This window comes from Biomphalaria glabrata, chromosome 3 (assembly GCF_947242115.1).
Source record: "Biomphalaria glabrata chromosome 3, xgBioGlab47.1, whole genome shotgun sequence".
NCBI lineage: Eukaryota > Metazoa > Mollusca > Gastropoda > Planorbidae > Biomphalaria > Biomphalaria glabrata.
In genome coordinates, this window is record NC_074713.1 from 16,300,065 (window position 1) to 16,327,900 (window position 27,836).

At 32.1% G+C, this 27,836-nt stretch overlaps 2 protein-coding genes and 1 long non-coding RNA gene across 17 annotated transcripts; 1 reads left to right on the forward strand and 2 right to left on the reverse strand.

Moving 5' to 3' along the window:
* Nucleotides 1–4,978: 4,978 nt before the first annotated feature.
* On the reverse strand, nt 4,979–6,637 carry LOC129925146 (uncharacterized). The gene is made up of 2 exons (XR_008776929.1): nt 6,297–6,637; nt 4,979–5,295 (listed from the first exon to the last, which is right to left on the reverse strand). It is a non-coding gene; the product is annotated as an uncharacterized LOC129925146 (long non-coding RNA).
* Nucleotides 6,638–7,565: 928 nt separating this feature from the next.
* Nucleotides 7,566–15,632, forward strand: LOC106057132 (dehydrogenase/reductase SDR family member 7-like). The gene is made up of 8 exons (XM_056023698.1): nt 7,566–7,868; nt 8,603–8,762; nt 9,227–9,329; nt 10,170–10,362; nt 10,522–10,568; nt 11,417–11,536; nt 13,808–13,974; nt 14,958–15,632. Exons 1-8 carry the CDS (start codon nt 7,706–7,708, stop codon nt 14,998–15,000), a joined length of 996 nt encoding a protein of 331 aa, XP_055879673.1. The 5' UTR covers nt 7,566–7,705; the 3' UTR covers nt 15,001–15,632.
* A 916-nt stretch (nt 15,633–16,548) lies between these two features.
* Nucleotides 16,549–27,288, reverse strand: LOC106057135 (dehydrogenase/reductase SDR family member 7-like). 15 transcript variants are annotated; one of them, XM_056023682.1, is made up of 9 exons: nt 27,224–27,288; nt 26,399–26,559; nt 23,936–24,091; nt 22,579–22,685; nt 22,215–22,407; nt 21,209–21,255; nt 20,482–20,598; nt 19,481–19,647; nt 16,549–18,479 (listed from the first exon to the last, which is right to left on the reverse strand). In XM_056023682.1, exons 1-9 carry the CDS (start codon nt 27,286–27,288, stop codon nt 18,425–18,427), a joined length of 1,068 nt encoding a protein of 355 aa, XP_055879657.1. In that variant the 3' UTR covers nt 16,549–18,424. The 15 variants fall into 15 exon arrangements, with proteins under 15 accessions (XP_055879657.1, XP_055879660.1, XP_055879658.1 ...); XM_056023685.1 differs by having other exon boundaries at nt 16,549–18,790; XM_056023683.1 differs by having other exon boundaries at nt 26,399–26,537; nt 27,189–27,266.
* Between the last annotated feature and the right edge of the window lie 548 nt (nt 27,289–27,836).

Genomic DNA, 27,836 nt, shown 5'->3' on the forward strand with positions numbered 1-27,836 from the left:
AAATTAAATAAACTCGGATTAAACCTGATCTCTAGAAATCTTTTGTTTTTGGAAATAATAGTTTTAATATAAATAAATTTAACACGCGACGAGAATATATAATATTAACAATATGTTACTATCCAGTGAACGATTTGTCTGTGAACAATTTGACCGTGCCGTGAACGAATAGTCGCGTGAACGATTTGTCGCGTGAACGATTTGTCGTGAACCAACTGTCGGTGAACAAGTTGTCTGTGAACGAATAGTCCGTGAGCGATATGTCGCGTGAACGAATTGTCGGGTGAACGAAATGTCTGGTGAACGAATAGTCGCGTGAACGAAAAGTCGTGAACGATTTGTCGGTGAACGAAATGTCAGTGAACGAATTGTCGTGGAACCGACTTACCCCTATCCCCCCCCCCATCTCCGCCTTAACAAATAGTCTTGTTTACATGATCTGACTAGGGCCGGTCCAAATCAATGTATTACTTACTAGAATTCACTGGCCAAAGGAATGCATGGGGGAGCGTTTGTTTTCTTGTGGCCCTGAAAATTTTTAAAAATGTTCTAAGTAAAAAAAAAAAGGACGTGTCCATGGTAAAATAAACAACATATAACATTGGAACAAATCAATAAGCTTAGGAGGTGGGTAGGCCTAATGCATTTTTTTTTAAATAAAGGGTAAAATAAATTATATTATCATATGAAATATAGACACTACTTAAAAACAAAAAGATGTCAATCTAGTCTTGCAATGACTTAAATTCTGCCAAGTCATTGGTTTTCCTGGCTGACCTAATCTGCTATTCTTACTTACATATATTCTGTAAAAAGAATTAATTTTTCTTCAAAACAAACCAATTCTTCTACCGAAACGTAGGATGGGTTTTCTTTTCCTTCCAGTTTTAGATTCAGCACATTTAATTTCTCTGTTATATCAATCATAAAGTAAAATTTTGCAACTATTTGTTGTTCTCTAATTCGGTGTGATAAATGCCATTTTCATTTAGAAATGTATTTATTTCGTTCAAGCACAAAGCAAAACGTTTCATCACCTTACCTTTGGAAAGTCATAGGTCGGAATACTGAGTCTCCATTTCGTTTAAGTGGTAGAGTGCTTTTAACAAGATGCTGTTAATAATCTTGATTACCAAATTCATGACCTCAACTATATCGGTCGGAATCGTTTCGGGCACAAAGCGCTTCTTGATCATGTCTTGATGTATTATTCTGTGAAACGTAAGAATTTCTTGGTTTATTTTGCTCCGACGAATCGTTGTTGCCCTTTTATTTGTTCCTGTCCTACTTCAATCTTATATAGCATTCGCTCTTTCGTTTGTCATGAGAGCGGTAACAATCCTTTGGAAGACATAGAGCTAACTAAATGGACAACTTGTGCCGTGGCTTCATATCGCAAGACTAATCTATAGCAAGTGATAAGGCAGAAGAAAGTTGAATATCTTCCACCTGCAAATATGTTACATTTAAAGACATTTTAGCTAATCTATCTTGTACTGTTTCAGCGGATAGTGGCAAATCTTTGATTTTTTTTTTCAAGATTTCTGGTATTTTTTTGAAATCACGAAACAGTTTTTCGGATGCAGGAAGCAGTCTTTGACATAGGCCTACTTATCATCTGTGAAATCTTATCTTATCTTATATAATACAGACGTTACTTCAAAAAAGAAGATGATTACGTCCTACGCGTCATGCATTTAGTCATGCATATTAACCAATGACTTAAATTCTGCCAAGTCACTGGTTTTCCTGGCTAGCTCAGGCAACCCATTCCATGCTCTAATAGCACTAGGGAAGAAGGAGTATTTGTACAAATTTGTCCTAGCATATGGGACGAGGAATGTGCCTTTATCTTTGTGTCTTTCAGAGTATTTTATTAAATTTTGTTTTTGTATTTGAAGATTATGGTTCAGTGTTTTATGTATTATTGCTAATTTACTTTTGAGCCTTCTGTCCTGAAGGCTTTCTAAATTTAGCGATTTTACTAAAGGTGTTACTCTAGTCAAATGTGAATATTCGTTTGTTATGAATCGCACTGCTCTATTTTGTGTCTGTTCTAGTTTCTTAATGTTTTCTTGAGTTGAGGGGTCCCAAACAGACAAACAAAATGTTTGCCTTTTTGTGCAATTTCTAGTTGTGCCGCAAAGCTTGCCAGAATAACATTATTTGTAGATTGCTTCTAACTTTGAGAAGTTAATTCGCTGCTAATTCATTTACTTGAAACAACAAACTATGCGTCACAGTCAAAACACGTGGTTAAGATGCCAATTCGTCCTGCGTCAAAGCGAATTAAAACCTACATAGAAACATCAAACGACGGCGTCATCTGAGAGCTTCCGACGGACTGACAACGGTGACGACGCCTGTAATGGGGGAAGGTGTGGTGAAAAGAGAGTAGGCCTACAAGTGGCTGAGAGATCGAATCGGCGCCTAATCTTCGTTAAAAGATTCAGAACTATTCAAAACTATTTTTTTTAATGTTTCGATAAAATAAATAATATTTGCGTATAGAACTAAAGAGCAGCAGCTTCACATTCACATCCAAAGAGCAGGTTGCCTACCCTGGGCCTAGACTAGTCCGAATATTGAAAAGAGAATTAAAGGCGATTAGATAGGCCTACCAAGATAAACTGCTACGCATTGAGACATTGTTAAAATTCTAGCTCAATACTTTTTATTTAGTTGGCAACAATGAGGTTACAGTCCTTGAAGGGTAACTCCGATGGTTTTGACAATTTTTGATATAATATGTGTTTTGATTTATAGATAATGAATATATTATTCTTTTTTTTTTTATTTGCAAGAATAACTTAGTAATTGATGTTTTTGTGACATAATTTTTCTGCGCATCCAAAACAGTCAGATTTTCACTGAATTTCTGTGTGACGTCACGACGGTGCACTCAAATCCTATTGATACTCATTGATAGGGAGGCGAAAAAGAAATTATCTTTGATAAAAAAAAATTTTCGTTATTACATCATTAAAATACTTTAAAAGAAATTTCTAATGGTGTATTAATTATGACTGTATGTTTGACCGTAAGAAAATTATGATTTTTTTGTGCTGTTTCGACCTAACATTGGTTGACATGGAAAAAGTGATGAGAGAGCTTGACGCTGGCTCAGCCGGCGAGACACACCCCCAAGGTCAAAAGTTAAAAAGTTGGAATTGAGTTTCGTAGACGATAGATCTACTTATTAAATAAGAAATTTAATAGTAGATCTAGTATTCGTAGTAAATTTCTAGCTCACAAATCTGATTTCATTTATATTTATGAACTTCAGTTGTTTAAAATGTCTCAGTAGTATCATTAATTGAATTCTTTGGCCTGGAAATCCAATGTATTGTTGGTACTGCACCTGGTATTAAAGACCAACTGAAGAGGTTTTGGGGTCAATCACAGAAACCGTTTTAATACTTGTTTTCTGTAATATAATGCTTAAAAAAACGTGTATGCAAAATATTTTCTATAACTTTTCAGCCGTTTATGAGATATTGGCGTTTTAATGTGGGTTTTAGGGACACTAAAAAGTCTTAGTCTCGTAGCCATTCGAGAGGTCTTTCTCCCTAACTACACTGGTCCGTGACGTCATAGTATGGAAACTAGGTCACGCTACTAAATTTAGAGGTAAGCGAATTAATGTTCGCCGGATTAGCCTAGATCCAATCAAGCGTACTAGTATCGAGGTTTAGTCCACCGTACAACGTGGATCAGTCTACTATACCTCTTGTTACAGTCCACGTGTGGTTTTTTATGACTATGAGTGTAAGCTAATCACAATTAGCAAGCCGGTTTAACTTAGATCCATTCATGCGTACCCAGTATTTGACCACAACACAGTGTTTCTGTCCACCATATCGTGCAGTACACCTGCAATTTTTTTTTATCACCAATATTTTCAATTACCGGTATTTTTCGTTCTGATAACGATGATAGTAAAATAGATCTATTTGCTAGAAACTATGGTTGCAGAAACAGCTCCTTGACTAATGGAATTCACTTAATCAAATGCCCTTGGAATGATAATGTGTAATTGTGTGTAGAGATGGGGTGGGGGAGAAACAAGTCAAAGCTTGATAGTTACTTGCACACTAAGTACAAATTCAGCTTCCTTAACTTATATGATTTAAAAATTTAAGAGTAATCCCCATATTGGAAGCAGTTAGCTCAATGAAAAGCTGATAGCAATAAAGAGCCCAATTTGTTTTTCCTAATGCTGTTAAAAAGCAGAATTGCTAACTAATAGTTCACTTTTACTTTTTCTTATATTAACATATTTTCAAAGTAATAATAATAATAAATATCTTTATTGTCCAAACAAAAAACATTATAACTATTAAGAATATTATCAGAATACTTTAATTTAAATAAGATAATAAGAGCAGAAACAGCTGAGGTAATATATTTGATCAGTTAGGTTCAAGCTATTAAATATTTCAAGTTCTAATATTAAATTATTTATCTGGCTAAATAACTTTTGGGTGATAAATTTTCTTTAAAATATCTTTGTAAACAATGTCTTACTGGAAATATTTACATTTAATTAATTTATAAATATAAACAAACTATGCATTCCACATTTATAATAATTTAATTTTTTTTCGTCGTCTGCATCTGTCTTTAGCAAGCTCGTCAGAGCTTTTCAGCTGTTTCTTTCAAATGCAATCTGCTTTCCTATATGCCATAGAAACCACTGGTTTGTCTGTATAATGAATTAGATATGACAAAATATACAAGTTGCAACTGGGTTCGTGTGATCAAGAGAAATGCTGCATTCATCCTTAATCTTCGGAATCGAAGATAATGCCTTATAACTATGTTTGCATTAAACATAAAGGGCATGTCCCACAAAGTTGAAATTTATCCAAAAGAATATTTTTTCATTTTTGAGTATTTATAAAGAAAATGTAACAAATTTGTTAATTCCAAAAATTTAAGACAACGTTATCTTAAAACAAAGCAACTGAAAATGTGATAATAATAATAATAATCTTTATTGTCCTTGTATATGATAATAATAATAATCTTTACTGTCCTTGTATATGATAATAATAATAATCTTTACTGTCCTTGTATAAGACTTATTTATTAAAGATTATTGTCATAACCATATAAAACTGCCAGGATTTCTTCTAAGCCATTGAGTGTCATATATATAGCATCAGCTTTTAGATTTGCAAGTAAAAGATGCTCAACAGTCTTATAAAATAACAGTCCAGCTGGCATAACACACAATCAGGCAGCCACCCACTGTTGGACGCGTCAGATCATCTTTTAGCCAATGTCAGGTTTCTACAATAAAATAAAATATATTTATATATATATTTAGTAATAGATACATAATAGATACATAAATGAAAAATTAAGTAATATTAAATATTGGTGGGAAGCGCGGTCGAGAGGCTAAGTGCGCTTGAACTTGGCTTGGCTACCTAGAAGGGGGCTCAAGGTTTGACACCGGACTCGGGCGGAGTTGCGTTTACTGAGCGCCTAAAGGCAGCACGGAAAACACACTCCTAGATACCCCCTCCCCCCCACCGGTCCACAAATGAGATTGGACCAAAGCGCTCTGAGCATGCTATAAGCATGAAAGTAGCGCTATATAAAAGCTATATATGAACATTAATATCAGCCTAGAGGAATCTAGTGCTACTTTACTAGAATATAACTAGATTATATACTATAAAGGTCTATAGTAGATTAGTAGATCTATCTTAATTCTTATAATTCTTGGAGTCTAATGATGAAAGAGTTTAGTAAACTAAGTCTAGATTTTATTAATTTATAAATCTAGATTATTCTAGATCTATACCTTCCTTAAATGATATGTAAAAATTATATGCTTTCTAAAAAGTATTGTTACTATAGACACTATAGTGACTATAAGTGATAATAGTCTTCTAAATCTTATAGTAGGCCCTACTACAAAACAAGAATAGACTTTTAAATTTTAAATTTTATAGACCAACTAAAGATTTAGACAGAACCTTCCCCAGGACATAGAATCTATATTATAGATATAGATCTATATATATTAATATTACAGACCACTAGTGAAGTGACCTAGCCCTATAGCCTAGGCTAGTCACTATATAAGTCATAAGACTATATTTTTATATTCCTATATTATTGTTTTTTGTATTTATTTTTTATAGTTATTTATTTATACTAAATTAGATTTAGATTTTAGATCTACGACTAGATTTAGATCTACATCTAAACTAAGACTAGTAAAAAAAAAATATATGTAGCTAAAAATCTATTATTAGATATCTAAATCCATATCTAGTTACAATCTAGTAATAAGACTAAATTGTCTACGTAAAGTTGGTCTTAATAACAAAAAAAAAACAAGATCTAGAATCCTCTAGGCGGTCTAGCTAGATCTAGTGTCTTGAGCTCGACATTTTTCCGTGATTTCCATACTATAACGTCACTTCCGCTTTCGGCCATGACAGAGCCATTTCAAATCTCGTTAATTTTTTTACACTTTCAAATGACTTTTTCTAGTATAAATATGTATTTATTTTAACTCAAATTTTTAGGAACTATATTTGATACCATCTACTATCATAATCATTAGTTATCTCAATTTCGATAAAAACCTCTTCAGTTGGTCTTTAACTTCATTTTTTTTTTAAAATCCCATTTCCACAGCAGTGAAGTTGCTGAAACAGCTTCTCTCAAAATGGTTTGAGCATAAACAGGAATTAGCTAATGCCTTTGTAAAATATTTGCTCTTCAGGCGAATAAATTTTCCCCATTTTCCCTTTAAAACTTCATCTCTTGGAAACAAATGAAAAGAGACACTAATTTCTGTATCAGCATACTTGCTGATTTTATCTTTGTGATTGGAACTACTGCAACAAGCTGAAGAACAATATTTAATTTTCTTCAAGTAGAAATAGAGGTTTATAAACAATGACCGATTATAAATCAACGTGGAGACTAGATCTAGCTGTGAAGCGTAACAATAAATGCGATCCGATAGGTCTAGATCTAGACTAGAGAGTTTATCGGTTATATAGGTCTAGATCTATATTTAGCCAGCACCTTCGTGACGTCACGTTTTTAAAAACTAAAAACATCTCGCAGAATCCCGTTTTTTTGGGGGCGTGGAGAATTTTCTGTCTAATTTATTAAATATAAAATTTTCCGAGCATTTAAATAAAAAATGATATAATGTTTACTATTACAACTTTTTACGCAGAATTTAAATATGTCAATAACTAAAATTTGAAAAACTATCGGAGTTTCCCTTTGACATCGTTTACTTTATCTACTCAGTATAGTACTATTACTATAGATCTAGATTCTAGATATACATAGATCTAGAGGTAGAAGATAGATATAGAATATAGATAGGCTAGATCTAGATTCTAGATTATCGTTTCTTTAGTCACACACAATAAATTGCAAAGGAAAAAGATTGTCTCTCGAGACGTAAAATGCCACAGAGTAGATCTAGATTCTAGATAGTCTAGACTAGACTCTAGTAAGACTAGTATATAAATATAAGTAGCCTAGGCCTAGGGCTAGGCTATAGACACTATAGTATACTTATACTATATTAGTATATTCTATAAGTGACCTATAACTATAGTTATAGACTATACTAGATTCTAGATCTAGAGTCGGCATGCCCTAGAGTCTATACATTAAATAATTTAATAATAAAACTACAAACGACGAAATTGTGGAAATGTTTTCAACTTTGCTGTCATACTTTGATCTATCATCATCATGTATTCTAGGAAGAGGCCCACTTGTTGCTTTTTCCTTCTTTGCACTTCTGACGTTATGTTTAGTATTGTCAGATGGCAACTTAATGCTGATGTTTAGAGCAAAGTGGTGTCCTAACTTAGGTAAGAATAAGAAATAGACAGGTCACTTAGACGATATAGTGTCATAGTCTGAGTCTGACAGACAAGTCCATTGTCAAAGTTTGGATTGTGTCGAACCAGTGCGTAGGATATTAAAATTAAATATTATTATTATTATTAATTATTTATAATTATAGATCTAAATCTAATCTATATAATATATAGATCTAGGACTGCATTTTAAATTATGATTATGTTTAACCTAAGACTAGCATCAGGACTTGCAAAATTTTAATGCCATTTGAGAGTCACAGGCAAGATTGGAGGCTGTATAGATACTAGGTTCTAGAAAAGCGTACATCACTTAGTAAATGATCAGTTGTCTTTGAAATATCAGGAATCAGTCATATCTGAGAGCTGATTCTGCCATGGTAGCCACAAAGTGTATTTCATTCACTCATATCTTGGAAATAGCTTTTTTTTTGGTCTAGGAAAAGTTCAAAAGCAAAACATAAGCGTTTATGTCGTTAAACATCATAGTGTCTTATGGTTACTATCTTGCATTTAATAGTCAACTTTTATTTTAAGTAAGAGAATTTTTTTTTTTACTTTTTGTTAAAAAAAAAGGCTTCTTATAGTGTCAGAAGAAAATTAATTGTCAGGACTGAAAAAATTTTCTTTTGTTTTAATTAAAATAACAAAACAATAATCTAATGAATTTGCATTATATATACATTAACTTTCATTGTTACTAATTAATTTGTAATTCCCCACAGAAAATCTGTCTGGTAAAGTTGTATGGATCACAGGTGCTTCCAGTGGTATTGGGGAACATATTGCTTACCAGTTGGCGTCTGTTGGTTGTAAGCTGGTTTTGTCTGCAAGAAGAAAGGAAGAACTAGAAAGAGTCAAACAAACTTGTCTATTATCAAGCAGGCCAGTTATAATTTTTTTCTCCACAGATTACACTTGAAGTGTACTATAGAAGGTTTCTATACAACTATTCTATACATTTATTATAGTTTAAAAAAAAAATGTAAAAAATTAATTAAATTGTATAGCCTAGTTGTACGCCATTAAATGCCATAACTTATGAAACACATTTTAAGGCTCATACAAAAGAAAAAAAAATGTTCACTTGTTTTTTAGACAAATTTTAGTCATTTTTTATTTTCCTTATCAAATACCAAATAGTCACTTTCTGCTGGTAATGCTCAAGGTCTACATTCTCAGTACAATCTTATCTCCATCAGGATATGAACTCAGAAGCTGCATGTGCATTGCTAATTTACATCTGAGTCACTTATTCAGCTACACCTATTAGTTCTCCAAACATTTCCCAATTTAATTAATGATCACATAACTCTTGAAAGATCATTTTATTATTATATTTAACACAGAAATAAAATCTCAGATGAAGATGTATTAATACTACCCTTGGATGTTGTCAAGTTTGAAAGCCACAAAGCAGCTGTGCAAAAAGTTTTGGATCATTTTCATAAGGTTTCTTTTTTTAAATTGAATACTGGTATTTACTTATTGAAAAGTTGTCATATTATATCCCATGTTAATACTAAGAATAAGCTCAGCATTAATTTTTTTTTTACTTTAAAAACCCCACCTCATTAAGGATTCAAAACTCTTGCCCTATTATAGCCTACATATTAAAGTTACATCCACACTGAAGAATTTAATGTAATCATCAAGCTAATTGACCAATAGGTTATAAGCTGTAGAGATATAAGGCACATAGCTTTAAATCAAATTGAAATAGGCTAACAGGAGCAATTTTTAAAAAGATTGTGCAACTATTTGAACTCACTCAAAACACAGTATAGGCCTTCAAACTCAATTCATTAAAACAAGTCGTCCAGTGCTGAAAAAAATTAAAGCATAAGCATAAATCCCTTGTACAAATAGAATAAAAACTTGACAAACATAAAATATTATTGTTGACTAAAAAAAGGACAGAGAAAATACTGATGATCACTAACTATCTAACACAAAATAATGACACTAAATAATCTACTTGAAACAATGACCCCGACAGTCAGTTTTGCCTCCCTTTTATAGTATTGTAGAAAGACTTTGTTTGGTCATAATTGTTAGTCTTTTCTTTAAGCTTCATTCTCTAAATATTTCTAAATTATGCATGTTTACATCTATTCAAGGTCTTTGAAAAATCTGATATGACATAAACAATTTGTTTTTTTATACATACACAAATGTGACCCAATAACCCTGTTAGTTTTCTTATGTAATGCTAGCTGCAAGGTGTTAAGCATGACAGTTTCTTTATTGAATAGTAGATCTGTGTTTAATTTTTAATTTTGCATTTTACAGATTGATATCCTTTTAAATAATGCTGGCAAATTCCAGAAAAGTGGTTGGAAAGATACAGAATTGGAAATTGATCGTGAGATTTTTGAATTAAATGTTCTTGGGCCAGTGTCCTTGACCCAAGCAGTGTTGCCACATATGACTGAACGTAATAAAGGGCAACTAGTTGTTATGAGTAGCCTTGCAGGCATTATGGGTGAGTTGTATCCAAATATTTTGTTTTTTAAATAAGAATTTCTATTTCGTGTTATCTAAGGATATTCTCTTATTTATTCTCTGAATTTTTATGGCAGTTTTTACATTCTTTAGACAGCTTTCTTCATTTATCTGTTTTTTGTTTCATTCGATGTTAAAGGTGCCCCATTTTCAAGATCTTACTGTAGCAGCAAGCATGCTCTTCAGGTGAGTGGATGTAGTTTCAGAGTACTTAATATTCTATCATAACGTAACAAATGTAACTAGATAATTAATTTCAATGATGTAACTTTTCTCTTTTTTAAATTGTTTTTCTTAATTGGTTACACCATTTGATACAATGATTTTTTTTTCTTGTTGATTGTGGTAAAATTCTACATCAGCAGAAATGTTTTTGACTTGTTTAGTGGAATATTCATTGCAAGTATATTTGGGATGAGCCAAGGAGTTAAAAATTATAAAAATTAAATTTTTGGGTCATTTAAAAAAAATGAATTTTTTAGTAATTCTTACCCCCTAAGTTATTTAGTTGGTAAAAATCTTTTTGGATTTGATTTCTGTATTTAAGGATTTGAGTTTGATAATTTGGGTTTGATACTTACATTTAATTTCTTTATTTCCATATTAAAGGGTATTGATGAGAAAAATTAGAAATAAAAAAAAACCAATAAGACTTTTTTCTTTAGTTATGTATCTACTAAAAACTAATTACAGAGGCTTTTATTTTTTTTTTTACCAACTTTTAAATCTTGAAAATAGAATACTTACTAAGATAGATAGAAAAGAAAATACTTCACAAAACTCACATAATTTTAAACAATACTTAGCTTTTGCTTTTAGGTATTTTTTTCACATGAGATCCATGGACTATCAATACATTTTGCAAAATTACTTTATTTGCAGCTTTTTGTTTAAATGTTGCTTTTGTTTCTCTTTGATACGGTTTAAAAAAAAAATTTGTTCCTATATGAAGAGGTTTAAAAAAATGATGTATCAAAGAAAAAAAAAGCATTTTAATTCATCTGTACTTAATATTGTCTGTATTTACTGAACAGGGTTGTTTTGACACTTTGCGTATGGAAGTTGGAGAGCACAATATTGATGTGACTGTTATCTGTCCTGGACCAGTTGTCTCTCAAATTCTTGAACATGCAGTAGGCGGCAGACAAGGGGAGGTAACCCAATGCTACATTTTAATCTAATGCAAGCATTAAAACAACTTGCTAAAAGTTGACCAAATAAATTGTTGGTTGATAAAATACTAATGAAATCAACTGTTCAAAATAGAATTTATTATTCATAAAATGTGCTATTTCATTACTTCTTTAAAATTACAATAAATAAACCTATTTGGAGATATAGTGACCAAAGATGCTGCATTTCTAACTTTATTTAGCAACAGCTGACCGTTAGTCCACCCATCTCGCAATATCCGACATCTGTCAGAGTAAGTAGAAGCCCTTGGTTTTTGTGACTACTCATGTCATATCATCAAAAGCTCTTCTTTGTCTTCCTCCAATAGGAAACATCAGATTTCTGAACTTAGGAGAAGAAGTTTTAGCAGACTACTGTTTTTTAACTCATTAGCTACTAAGCCATTCCTAAGCAGCATCTCTCCAAATACTAAGCAAAGGGAGGTAACTCCAAAACATCAATAGACTTACTTTACAAAATATATTTAAAAAAACATAAAACAACATCTATCAATAACAAAAAATACTTCTAAAAAAAGAGAAATGGATGACCTTTAAAATGATGTATAACTTGAATAGGTTTTACAAGATTAAAACAATAAAAACAACAGGTAAAGACGAAATTTGTTCGAGTGCCTGATTTTTTGAAGACTGGTGGACCCCCCCCCCCCCCCCCCAATCAGATCTGTAATTTTTGGTAATATTTAAATTTTACCCAAAGACCAGTAATGTTTTTAAGTAGGAATTTAGTAGGCCTATACAATAAACATTATGCTTTTATATAAAATCTTTATATGTCTTGAGTATTTACTGACTTTCACTGGGTACACGTGAGGCCCTTAGTTGCCTGAACATGGCATCATGCTGATGTGGTTCTGAATGTGTCTCAGATTTCATGACTTCTAACATAACAAAGTAAAAGTAATCAAACCATTGTCCAAACCAACGTTGCAAACACCCCCAACTAGATCTATTTCATCAAAAGTTTTCATGTGGTAAATAAAAACTGTTCAAAATATCAGTCAAAGATGTTGAAGATTCATTGACGCTAGATCCAGAATAGTCTAGATCTAGGCTAGATGATCGATCTAATGTTTCCTTCACTCAATCTCTGAATCGGACTAGATCTAAGTCTAAATGTAGCGCTAAATTCTAATGATCAATGTCTTGATCAATATCAAGTTCATTATTAGCTGTATTTAGTGTATTATTTGCGATAACGGGTCTAAAAATTGAAAGGTGTTGAGAAAATGGCCTGTGCAGCTAAGAAAAATCGAAAAAAAAAATCAACAAACTTCGAAGGCCCATAGAAACTGAAGCGAAAGACGTAAAAACATCCGTTTTTTTTTAACGAAACGATCTATATTTCTACTTTTTAAAAAACCCAGCCAGCTCAAAATAACACCACGCGTCGCGCAGGAAAACGAGAGCTACGCAAGTCACGCTGTATGTGTGCTGTGGCGGGCGCATTTGGGCGCATTAGTACTGAGGGGGGAAGGGCGCATTAGTAGCTAATGAGTTAATACTAGAAATATAAACATTCAAAAGCCTCTCAATCATGATGCAAAATATTAACAAGTAAATAGAATGAAGGAATTTATGTGTTGCTGGCATGTATAATAAACATGTTGGTCAATTTTTTGTTAGGAAATGAAACTCTTTCACATATTAAAAATGTGGTGGTCAAAGGTAATTAGGCCATTCTGTTTCTGTGGAATTATTTAAAAGCTTAATTAAATGTGCTGTAACTTGTACAATGCAAGCTACCTGGTCGTGTGGTATGCTTTCTTGACTCAGTGGTCCTGGCTTTATACCCTCCCTGCTGCCATCCTCCATTGCCACCTCTGTTATCCTGCAGGAGGTTTAGGATAGGATGTAATAATCTTCAAATCTGAAGGAACATCACAAACATGTAAGACAAACAAACAAGCCACTTCTTTTTTAAAAATGTTTTGATGTCTAAAAAAAAAACTCCAGCTAGATCCATCTCCTGCCTTGCCATATATTTAATAGTTTAATAGTTGATTTTTCACCTTCAGTTGTCTCATGGTTAAATGATCTACGCAACAACTTATCATGCCACTTGTCTACATCTTTATTCCTGGTATTTCTTATAATCACAATGTTTTCCTTGTCTTGAATGTAGCTGAATGCAACATGAAAAATAATTTAAAATGAAACGCCCCTACTAGTTCCTGTCTCAACATCTGAATGTTTACTCAATTGTACTGTAAAAACTTTGTTTTCTTTCAGGCTGTTCAGAAAGGCTTAGACATGAATTTATCTCACATGAGCACAGAGCGATGTGCTTATCTTTCCTGTGTTGCCATAGCCAACAGGATGTATGAAGTTTGGATCACTCAGAATCCTATACTGATAGTGACTTACATTTATATGTTCTTGCCAGACTTGGGGAAATGGTAGGGATAGTTTATTCTTTTTATGCTTGGTTCTTCTTGCAACTTTTTATTTTATTGTTTCACTATGAATAAACCTGGACCAGATGAGTTTGCTAGTTTTAGGAGATACGGAGTGCAGGTTGATTCATAGATATTCATGTTTTTATAGAATATCTTTTCTTTTGTGGAATGTGTGTCTGAATGAAGGCATAAACAGTTTGGCTACTTATATACAAGGGGGCTTGATCTGAATTGTGTTTGCTAAATTCCTTAAGGCAGCTTGGCTTGATCTGAGTTGTGCTTGCTATATACCTAAAGGCAGCTTGGCTACCTAAATACTAATACATTTAGATAATGTCATGACAGGGCTTAAAAAAAAAAATAGAATTATCATTTGTACTTCATTATAAACATCTTGAACATAAATTGCTTATAAGATTTTTTAACCATTTATATTAGCAAGTTCCATATATATACATATATATTTTTATATTATATTCAAAACACTGAACCATACCTTACAAATACACAGACACAACCTAATAAAATATAAAGGCAGACACAGAGGCTAAGGCACATTTCTGATTCTATAACAATGTAAATGCTGATACTGACGATGATGATGGTGATGAAGAATTGATTTATGACCCAACTGCTGCTGCCAACATGCTTCTCTTATTGGAAGAAGACAGTGAATATGATACAAGTTTCAAAGGCTTAACTAACTATAGTGAGGATAGTGACATTAGTGAGACTATTGATTGTGCATGCATTGTAGTCTATACATTTTGACATTAATGATATCAGCAAATTAGCTTAGGTGCTTACTTACTTGTTACTTTTGATGTTAAAGATAATTTTGATTATAATGAAATGCTTGTAAAGCTTTCTTATCTTCATCTCACAACCACACAGCTGCCATTCATTTGTAGAAACTTAATTTCATGGCCTAAATAAATATTAATGAAGTATATAGTTCAAAAATGATTTTCACTTGTCTTCAGGATGACGCTTAAAGCTGGCCTGAAAAGAATGCTCAAGGATTGAATACAGATTTCCTTCTACCAATAAATGTGTTGTCACTAAAATATACAAAAAAAGGAACAAAGTAAATGATTGTCAAGTTGTTATTCAGTTACACCCCAAACATGCTTTCTTACCTGTGATAACATACCTGTGACTTAATGATGTGATAGAGAGCAAATTGTGTATTTTGTGTTTGTAGTTGTAAAAAAGAGTTTTGAAATAATTTTTTTAATAAATATTTTTGTATTTTAATGAAATGTTCATTTTTTGTCATATCTAATACTTTAAAATAATTATGATCCTATTGACAAGTTGTATTGTACCAAACAAGCCCACATCACCACACTCACAACCTGCATGAGAAAACTATTATATTCTTTTAAACATTTTTTAAAAATAAAGTAAACAATTTTCTAAAATACTTTCTTATTATTAAACTTTGGTCCTGTTCCTATGTTGATAGCCAATAACAGTTTTGGATGCCAGTTCATTTCACACATTTAACTTAGTTTTGTAATTATTTATTGAAATTAAACAAAAAAATGTTTTTTGAAGGAGTGAGACTCTAAACAGTATGAAAGTTTGTTTTTACTATCAATTTTGTTTTATTTGTTGAGATTTAAAACAGCATTAAAATTGTGTTTTTACTATCATGTTTTGTGTTATCAGTTCATATTAAAACATTGCTTACTTTTTTTTTTTTAAATCTTTTTTCCAGACTAAAATTTAAAGAGATTAATAGGATGGAGTGTGTGTGTTAATATACAGTGGTGGGAAATTGTAGTGAGTTAGATTTTCTTAAAGATATTTTTACTAAAGACTACTACAGTTATTTCATTTTGATCACAAGGTGATTTTGTCTACATTATAAATACAGTTCTATTTACTTATTTAAAGCTTTATTAGCTAAGATACAATATGCCCACAACGTTTAGTTGTGTACCAGCAGTTTGGTGTTACTAGTCAATGACTGGTAACAACATTCATAAAATCTGGGTAGACTTCAGATTTATTACCAGGATTTGATAATCAGACTTTTCCAAGAAATTTTTATTGTTATTGCTCTTAGCTGTGTTGCCTGCTATAGTTAATAAATAAACTGCATCCTAAAACAGCTGGTTTTGTAACCCCATAAGAATACGATTTATCTATTCCAACTTCAGACTTTTAAACCTGAACCTAGCTGCAAGAGGCACAAAGATGTTATGAGCCAGGCTATGTAAAAATTCTAAAAGTAACAGCAGTGAATGGGAAAGGCTTGACAAGTAGAATGAATACATTAGTTTATCATTTTTATATTGAGATTGAAAAAATGTGTCATTGATAAGAAAGAACAAGAAATACACAAAACATTTACTATTAAGAGCAAATATTTTGGATGTCGACACTACAGACTACACTGCAGGTTTATCATTCTTCATAGACAAAGAGATCTCATTATCTTTCTAATGCCAATAACCTACATGATCTGATAGATCATCAAAATATTAATTTTTTTTTAGTTGAACCTTCTTGTTGACACTTGAGCACCACACCAAACATTTCTCTAAATAAGATTAAATAACAAAATTCAGATTATTTGTTTATTATTTTTTTTTAGGCATTATGGATCAATACCAACAATAAAATGGGAAGCAGTTTAAAAAATCCACACACACACACAGAGATAAACACAAATCTGTGTAAAGGATAACCAAAACGAAATACAAAATGGGTTTCCAATCAATTTTGTGAGTTTAAAAACACGACCCTCTAGTTTATCTGATCTGGTTGAAATATATTTTTTTTAGTTTTCCTTTTACTAAGTTAATACAATTTGCATAAATATTCATAATTCATTCATTCATAATCAACAAACACACACAAATATTTAAAAAAAATAGTTAAATAGAAAAAAAAAAAGATAAAATAATGTACTTTTGTTATTCTTAAAATAAGGTACTTAAATACACATTATTTGTGTGTAAAATAATAGACAGGCTTAGGCATTGGGATGGCAAAATTTAATTTTCACAATTTATACAATTTTCTGTAGTCCTGAATAATAGGACAGGGGGCATAGAGGTAGGTGACCAAGTGAACTAGGAAAATATTAACAAAATCTTAACCATAGCTAAAATAACCCTTTAAAAAGTGACTATTTCTTTCACATGTAAAACTTTTTTTTCTGATTGACTAATAATAAACGAGATACTAAAGTAAGATATATCAACAGAAATTTATAATTAAAAAAAATTCTTTACACATAAAAAAAATGATAATCTAAAATCTGAAGTGTATGACAGCTAAAAGGGTAGAGTGGCTTTCCAAAATGGTAGAGCATGTAATTATTTAGGGGTCTTACATGCTTTGTTTCCCCTGTGATACTGTATACATTTACTTTTTGTTGACAGATTGGCATTTACAATAATAAAAAGTAATTTTAATAATGGATCTGAAAAATATTGCTGTGCTATGCGCACTACTTCATAATGACAACAAAGTTCTTTGGTTACACAAAAATTGTGATTAGGAAGTTCTTAGGCTTCATAAAAACCAAGGCAATTAATTAACCAAAACAGCAACAAGGAGCAAATGCAAACATAAAAAATTAACTTAAGCATGTGTATAGCATACAAATGTGTACAATATTTGAATCCAACAGACGGAGTGAGTTGATAGCTTTGAAAAAGAAATATATACAAATAAACCATATCTTACAATTTGCATCTAAAATAAAAAAAAGTATGTAATAATACTGTAGTACTAATGACTTTTCAATTGATAGAAAATACTAATTAAAACACTGACTGGTAGTTTTACACCAAAGAGTTTAAATAAACTTTATATAATTAAAAAGTTATCATTAAACATTTAATAATGACTATTTTCAATGATAATATTATGTAAGAGGCCTACTTCACATATGATTAATTATACAATGGACCATTATCCTAGACCTACATGCAAATCAAAGAAAATTTATAAGCAAAATTATTTAAAAATCCAACATTAAAATAAGACATATCCAACACCTCATATCATGACTTTTTTTGATAATAAAAAAATAAGTCTCAATGTCAAATAGCAATCATGCATAATCAGAAATAATCTGCAATTATTTTCGGAGACAAAAGACTGGAGTAAATGTTTCTGTTTTAATATTTTCTGTATCTTTTAAAATTAAAAAAAAAAATGTATAACTATTTTTATATAAAGTTAGTGAATTCATTTGTATGAAGTTAAGAAAAAAAAAAAAGAACATAATTTTGTTTTTGTAACTATGAGAGGAAAATCTAAAACATAAGAAAATGCCAAAGAGATTTAAAAACAAAAAATATTTGTAATTAAAGTTTGAATCAAATAACAATCAATTTAATAGACTTTGTATAACTAATTCAATTCTTGAAACAAAATACTGATAGTTAAAAATAGTTATGTATGTTAGTTATTCATGTAGTTCCAGTTATTTTCCTTCTCTCATTTTGAGAAATTGCTTTGCACCTATTTTACTAGCCAGCCTAGAGAGATTGAAAGGAAATAGTAAACACATTACATTAGATAGCTCATAATAACTATTACTGTTTCAATGATAACCCATTGTGGCTATTATTGTTTTAATGAGTGCTGTATAACAGATCTTGTTTTCTTTTTTGTTTTTGGTAAACAGTTCAATATAAATTACAAAAGATGGCTGCATGGTCATGTGGTAGGTGCACCAAACTGTCATCACAATGGTCCCAGGTTCAAACTCTGCATGTTGCCATCCTCTGCTGCCCTGCAGGAGGCTTGGGCTAGGGTGTAATAATCTTCTTACAGAACATCTGAAAAACTCTAAAGTCAAAAGCTCTTTAACAGAAGATTATGTTAAATGTATTTATATCTACTAAATATTTGTAAAATACCACTCATTCATTGATCGAGAGATCTCTAAAACCATCATACAGATCCGCATGGTTCCTTTACACCTCCTAGACGCTCACTAAGAATGGTTTTTGACAGGTTCCCAATCTCTGAGGACCATCATATGCCAAAAAAACCCTCAAAGCTTTCTATTACACCTTTTTATTTTATTTTCTTTATTTCTCCAAAAGGCAGCAGTCTACATACGAAAGTAAAGTTCCCTTTCAGACATTGCGATCTATATAGCAGATAATGTAAAGGTCATCTGTTTCTGTGGCCCATGGTTAATGAGGGTGTCGTGACCAGCACAATGACCAACCACCTTTACTTTCCCCAACTAATGTCAGGTACTCAATAGAGCTGGGTTAACTCAGAGGCACCCAAAGATCCTGAAATGAAAAATCCCAGTCTTCACCAGGTCTGTTTGAAGTGACAATGAGCTACTGATCTAAACTGCCCACAGATTGTGACGTTGTAGGTCAGTGTTGAGGCCTTCTATAACAAATGGTCTCAGTATGATCCATAGAATGGTGCATGATTCATTTGAAATATTCTAATAACTTATGTAGCTATTATATGGTCCAGTATGGTATCTTATAAAAACAAATATTTTTCTTACCACTTTCCAACATCAGGCAGGAAAATAGTTATGTAGGTCATAAACAAGATGGGGTTCTGACTGACCCACACCTCATACATCCTGTTGGCAATGGCCACACAAGACAGGTAGGCACACCTCTCAGTGCTCATTCTTTTCTCAGAATTTTCCATATTTCGACCAACTAACTGAAGCATATTCATTAAAATAGAATAAAATTCCAATAAGTTAAAAAAACATTTTGTCATGCACATGTTGAAGTAGTAATTCATTCTGTTTTTCCCTTTGCCCACTACGGGAACATAGAAAAAAGGAAATATTTCTTTAATGTGCTGGCATCATGCGTGTTAAGTTTAATTATATTTCTAATTTAATCTTTATGAAGTTGCTCATCATTATAGTTCTGTGGAGAAGGGATTATTAAGAATTCATATTTGTCTTGTCTTAAGGGGTATCAGGCTTTGGAGTCAGGGTGTAGACCCAAATGTAGAAATACACTGTAGGCTGTGAAGGAGCAGCATTTGGTCATGGGGGGTGTGAGCCCTAATTAAATCTCTATTATTGTGATCAAGGTATGCCTTTATGTTGTTATTGATATGTGGACACTTGAATGAAGTTCCCCTTTCAGACCTTGCAATCTATACGGCAGATGATAAGATCTGTTTCTTTGGCAAACAGTTAACAAGCAGGGTGTCAATGACCAACTGCCTTAACTTTTCCCTCAACTGATGTCAGGTTGAGCTGGGTGGACTTAGGGGCACCCTTTAAATCCTGATGACTTACAGGATTTAGTCAAAAGGAAAAACAATTCTATTTACAGTTATTATTTATCTATAAATATTTATTATTTATCTATCTATAGTTTATTTTTACAATGATACTGAAGAATGTTTCCAAAACTTCTTGATTCAAAATAGTAAACTTTCAATATTGAATAGTGTAATGAATACAGAAGTTATAAATTATAGTGCTTTTCTTAAATGTATTTATTTTCAAGTTAAAGTCAATGGTCAAAGACTTACTTCTCCTTGTTTGCCTGTGGCCGCATGTTGAAATAAATTTGAAAAGACTGGGCCAGGGCAGATCAAAGTTATGTCAATATTATTACCCAGTTCTGTGCGCAGGCTGTCAAAGTAACCCTAGTAGTTGAAACATATTAAAGATGAACAATAAGGAGCAGAATGTCATCAAAACATCAAATTCAATTTTTTTTTTTTGTGGCATAATTACATTTTTTTTACAATAATTTGAACAAATATTTTCATCTTTAAGAAGAGCACTAAATTTAGGGCCTTATCAAGTGGTAGGCACTGTCACCAGGATTGGCATGAGCTTGAGAATGGCTCACTGCTCTCCCTTTACCATCCTGCAGAAGGGTAAGACTAAGATGTAATAATTTTCAATTGTGATAGAATGTCCTAAATATAAAAAAAAAAGCAAAAAACTTTTGTGTCTTATAATTCTATAAATGTTTTTTCAATCAATACCAGATTGAAAAGAAAAAATTAAAATTTAAGGAAAAAAAAAGAATTGCAAGTGTTTTTTTATTCTTTAAGTTACTTTTTCCTAGAAGATGAAGAGATTGAAAGGCAGGGGAAGTTGACTGCAGGCTTCTCTGGCAAGTGGTTCACAAGATTACCAAGTGTCAAACACAATGTTCAGTGAATTTTACTCTCTTCAGTAGGGGATCTATAGCTAAATTCTAACTCGGGGTACTCCTATCAGTTTTTGGTGTTTTACATTACTTACATGAACTGCATGCTTACTACCACAGTATGACCTTGACCCTGGAACCCCTGCACGTGAAAAATGAAGTATTTAACAGAAACAGTACAAAATAAATAAATTATTTTGGAAATATGGCAAGAGACAAAATCTATGTCCACTTGTGCAGTACATCTCACTTGGTATCCAGAATTCCTTAAAAGTTCATTTTCTGAGACCCAACATTATAACAATGTACTAATTAGTGCCAAGGGGAGTGCAGGCCCATCTCAATTTCTTTTTTCTTGCTTTGGATTTCCAATTAAGGCCTCTTGTGGAATGTCTGTGATACTGTGATACTGTATTTTTAAAATACAATCTGTCTCTTGAACACATCCCTGTTTCCTCATTACTTGAGTGCCACATTTTGGCAATACTTTATTATGTATTATCAGGTACAAGAAATAATTATGCAAAATTTCCACTTGGATGTGGGAGAAATAACATGTAAAATCTTTTTACTAGACTGAGTGACTGATATAAGCTTTGTTAAAATGAAGTTAAAATTCCTTGGTCTCAAACATTTCATGTTGGGTAGCCAGCATTCTCCACTTCTCAGATTCAATAATTGTGTATCATCAAGTCTTACAAGTTGCTCTCATGCATGGGTTTCTCTTTTATTATTGTTTACAAATTCTATAATTCTATGGGATAGAGTTAAGGACATAACTTATCCACTTGACCCTTTAGTGTTGAAGATTCCCCCACTGACAGTATGTCCCTTTGTTACAGCAGAACCTTATTCCTAATAAAATAAGAGTAGTGGAACCAAAACTTCTCAGACACTTTTAGTGGAAGACATTTATTGATTGATTACATTCTGCAATGACCATTTTTATAATGCAAAGTAGCTTTTATATTAAAAGAAAATTCAATCTAGTGTTTTAACAAGAAAATATTTTTTTTTTTACAATAATGCTATTGCCCATTTTAAAAAAATTGCATATTATCAAACATTGTTGACAATTAAAAAGAAAAAGTATCAACTGACCTAAAATACCAGCTAAGCTGCTCATAACTACCAGATGCCCTTGCTTACGTTCCATCATATGTGGCAGCACAGCCTGGGTTAGTGATACTGGTCCAAGGACATTGATCTCAAAGATTTCACGGTCCACGTCCAGCTGAACTTCTGACCAAACTGCCCTTTGAGACTTCCCAGCATTATTGACAAGAATGTCAATCTAATACAAGAGAAATTTATGACACTGAATGAATAGAATATATAATCTTTTGGATCATTTTATTGAATAGTTATAGACCAAAATATATAGAATAGAGAACAAAACATATTGAATAGACATTGACCAAAATATATAGACACAGAACACAATATATTAAATAAAGGATCATACTTTTTTGAAATGGTCTAAGACTGATTGAACTGCTTTCTTGTGATAGTCAAAGTCAAGAACATCCATTGGCAGAACAAGAACATCTTCATCTTGTAGATGACTTCTACCTTGAACAAAGATAGAACAAAAATGTTAAATTTAACTTGTCTCAAAGGTATTACTAGTACCAGTACTAGAAAAAACATCAACAAACAAACAAAAAACAACAACCACCCCAAAAAAAAACAACAACAACAATGTTATTAAATGAAAATGGAAGTTTTAAATTAAATTGAAATTCTACCTTAAGAGTGCATCCTTTGGTTACCAGAAAAGGGTTATTAATATACAACAAAGATAGAAAAAAAAGCTAGATTAAACAACAAAATGTAGTTAGATGTCATGGTTAAATTATTAGAACAAAATGTAAACAAATACAGATAAGTAAGTCAAATGTTTTTCACTTTTAAAGAAGTTTCTAGTCATTGGCTTATACAAAATACACAGAGAAAAGAACTGAAAATAGAATAAACAGCTAAGACATGGTGTGTGAGTAAAACATATGTGTGAAAGACATGTGCATGACATGACGAGTTTGTATGAAAAATATGCTGTGTGTGCAAGATGTGTGCACATGGTGTATGTACAAAACAAGTGTGTGTGAAAAACCTGTTGTGTGTGCAGGACATGATGTGTGTTCAAGGTAATGTGTGTGTGTGTACAAGACATGTCATGTGTGCACGATACATTGTATGTGCAAGACATGTGTACTAACCATGTTACATGTGCAAGATGTGTACAAGACATTTTATGTGTGAAAAATGTGTGTACAAAACGTGTGTGCAAGTCATGTTGTGTGTGTAAGACGTATGCTAATAGGCACTCATGCAAGCAGAAAATGTTGTAAAAGATAATAACAATGATCTGTGGTATTGTTGTGTATGGCATCTGCAATCCAAGACCCTTCCTTTATGCTCTCTCTCCATGTGGATCTATACAGTGCCACTTTTCCCAGCTGCTAGTGTCGATTTTGAAGAGATTCATGTCTCGTTTGCATACATCCATATACCGTAAAAGTGGGCGACCAGCAGCTCTCCTGCCTTCTGTTAGATCGCCATACAGAATGTCTTGTGAAAGTTAACCTACTTGCATTCTACGAACATGGCCAAGCCAGGCAAGGTGTCTGCTGCTGATAACACAGCCGATGATCAAATGCAAGGTAATGGGATTAGTGTATTATTTGGTTCAAGCGGGTACAACAGAGATTCTTTAGGTCCGAACTAACATCTTGGAAATGAACTACAATTGTCTGTTGGAGGAAGTCTACCAATGAAATATTATTTGAGAATTTTGTTTAACAAAGTCTATGAACACTTACCTAACTTTAAACAAGTTTGTTTGACTCTTTCTAGTTCTTCCTTTCTTCTGGCAGACAAAACCAGCTTACACCCAACAGACGCCAACTGGTAAGCAATATGTTCCCCAATACCACTGGATGCTCCTGTGATCCATACAACTTTACCAGACAAACATTCTGTTGAAAATATTGTTCAATTTAATACAAACACTGTCTTATAAGGGAAAAAAAAGTTCCTTATTAAGAAGTAAAGCAAAGAGACTAAAAACTTGATTTAATAAGTGCAATACACATTTCTGTAAACACAACTTAATGAAAGTGTCATGTGGCAAGTGCAGGAAGGATGCAAGATAACTATTTTAAGAAGTATGTTCTGGGGATTCTTTTATAGCTGTAATCTTAAATATCAGTCAAATTATTATTATTGAAAAAATATTACTGTACTGCCAAAATGTACAAAATAAAAAAGAATGTCTATGCAAGTTTTCAGTAAATGTGCATGGATAAATTGCTTAATAATTAATCATCATATAAATATAAAATAAATATTAAAAAATTATGTTGTACATTTGACAGAATATATTGTATACGTTTTATGTGTGGCCAGTACTATTAATAGGTGTGGTGTGGTCAGCAGTATTTTAAAAGGATTTATTGTAATCAGTACCAGTATAATAAAAAGAAATTGCAGAATGAATTGCAATTTTAAAAAACTTTTTACAAACATTCTCAAAAAAAAAATATTATTCAAGAATGAATTTAGTTGATAATTTGAGATCCACTCTATATACTAGTCGACCGGAGGCGTAGCATACGCGCTATTTTGCAGGGCCGGCCATAGCAACCTATCTGACTGCAGTGGGCCCCACACTTTCATAGGACCCGCATTTATTCTATGTGTAAATTATTAAATTAAACCATTTTATAACTTATAACAGATTTTGAGCGGTCGCCTGATTTACCAGGAGCTCCTAGAAATCTCCTGAAATTGCAAAATATTTGAAAAAGTCATGGAAATCTCCAGAAATTATTAAAAATCTTTTGAAAACTCATACAAATGTCATGAAATATATAGACAAAAATTGTCCTTTTGGGGTGTCATTCAATATGGAAAACGCCAATGCTACGGGCGATAAATAAAAACAGCATTATGCATTAGCCGTAATTGTGTAATCTGGTGAAAGGAGCTTCTTGTGCCTCAAACTAATGAAGAATTACTTTAGTTCAACAATTCTCGTAGACAGATTGAAACATTCATTAATTGTTGCTATTGAGCGTTATCTATGTAGGAAATAAAATTTTCATGATACACTGTAAGACTTCGCTACACGCAAGGCTCGTAAAGTTCGTAGGATAACTCTATCCGCAGAAAATAAAATAGTGATCTTTCCTTTACATCTTCGTCTCATCCAAACTATTAAGCGAAGAAGAGAATTATATATATATAGATTCATAGGACCCTCACTTTCATAGGACCCGCGCTAATTCAAGGTGTATAAATTATTAAATTAAACCATTTTATAACTTAAAACAGATTTCCCGCACCCTCCAGTCGATTTACCATGAGCTCCTGGAAATCTCCTGAAATCAAAATATACGAAAAAGTCCTTAAAATATACAGAAATATATACACAAAAATTGTCATTTTGGGGTGTCATTCAATATGGAAAATGCCAATCATACAAGCGGCATTATGCATCAGCCGTAATTGTGTCACCTGGTGAAAGAACCTTCTAGAGCCTAAAACTAATGAAGAATTACTTGAGGTCAACAATTCTTAAAGATAAATTGAAACATTTGGTAATTCTTGCTATTGATTGTGATTTATGTAGGAAACAGAATTATTATGATATACTCTATGACTTTGCTACACGCAAGGTTTGTAAAGTAATTCTGTAAGTAGTTAAGAATGGATTTAATGCATAGACGAATTTACTTTGTAATACAAACTCTTAAATTTCACTTATTGTCCACTTCCCTACCAAAACTTGGCCCCGCGAAATTTTGCATAAGGTCCCACGGTGGTTAAGTATGGCCCTGCTATTTACATATATATACATAGTAGATTAATCTCTTTCCATGACTTCTTGGTCACAATGATAAAGTCCAGTGCTGCTGTTTTGTGTTTGTAAAATGTTTTACAATGTTTCGAATGTTCCGTCAGAGTTAAAGATAGTTTACTTCCTAGTCCAAACCTTCCACAGGACAAAGGGGGATGGGAGCGGGCAGGGTTTGATAAATTTTTAAACGACAGTCTAGCGCGCAGCCAGTCATCCGTAGTGTGAACACTACACTTGTGTTTTCTCGTGGACTATACGCAGAAATAAAAGAGTGATCTTTCCTTTACTTCTTGTTTAAACTCTTGAGGGAAGAAGAGAATTATATATAATATATATGTATATAGATATGCCAATTTAAAACAACAACTAAGAAACTATTTATTGTATGAATTAAGTTTTAAAAAATATTTAATTCATTTTTTACCAATTTTCTTTCCACATTTAGATTTTACAATTAGCATTAGATTTGCATCAGCCAGAATAACTATCAGACTTGTCACAATGATGATCCCAATACATACTGGGCATAGAGAGGTGCAAGCCAACCCAATAAATTCTAACATCTTAAAAAGAAATCTTAGGTCACTTAGGAAATAAAAATGAGTCAAAAGAGGAAGATAATAATTATAATAATATCCTTTTTAATAATAATAAAAACAAATTAGCTAATACTAATACAACTAATACTACTATAATAATTTAATAGGCCTAATATTAGAGTGTAGTGTCACAGTAGAGGCTAAAGATAATTTTTCCACCGAAACTGGAACTGAAAGTATAGCATCTAGAATCTAGACTATATCTAGTCAAGTCTAGGCCAGTCTAGGCTAATCGATCTAGACTAGAAATGATAATGATTATCAACATGATAATATATAATATTTAAAAAAAATTGAAACACAGATCAGACTTTGACCGACCTAGTAAGATATAATCTATAGAATATATCTATATATATATTATATATAGGAAAGGCCCATCAGCGAAATCAATGGCATATAAAGCGAACACCTCCCGTAATTTTTATCCATTCTTATTTATTTCAAAAGTAACTGCAGAACTAATAAAGACTTTAACTTTTATACTACTCATAAATGCTGTATAATAAAGTACACAAAATTGCAAGTCACAAATTTTCGTTTCATAAAACTCTTTAATCGGCCAGTCTATATTTATTTATGTATATGGGTATTACAAAGACTCCATTTTTCTACATTTCCCACATATTCACGTTTTCCCAAATATTCACTTTCGTTTTCCCTCATAAAATAAAGCATAGCTGAAGGTCAAAGTTGACATGTATGGAAATTTCATTCTCAAAACGTTTCCGGATAAACGAGAACGGCCGAAAAAAAAAAAAATGCATATTATGCTTCTAAATAGATGAGGAAATAGTTAGCTAGAATAGCTTAGGCTATTCATTCCGTTGAAAAAAAAATATTATGGGGTGTTCGCTCAAAATGACCATTTTAACTGAAAACCTATTTAGCGAAACCCCTATTATAAGCTTAAAAAGCCATTAATAATAATTTAGTTACTGATTTAATCTGTTTTTCTTTTTGTCTTATCTATTGTTATTGTTTGTAAACTGAAATATTAAAATAATAGGCATATTTTTTAGACCAACTGAAGAGGTTTTGGGGTCAGACGCGGAAACCGGTGTAATACTTTTTTTTTAGTTTCATAATGCTTAAAAAAACATACATACGAAATATTAGACATATATTCTTTGTAATTATTTAGATATAAGCAATTTAATGTGCGTTTTAGGGACTATTAAATTTCACAATCTCGAAGCCATTCGAGATCAGTATTTCCCAGACAACCAAGGTCGATGACGTAGTTTAAGGGAAATTAGGTCA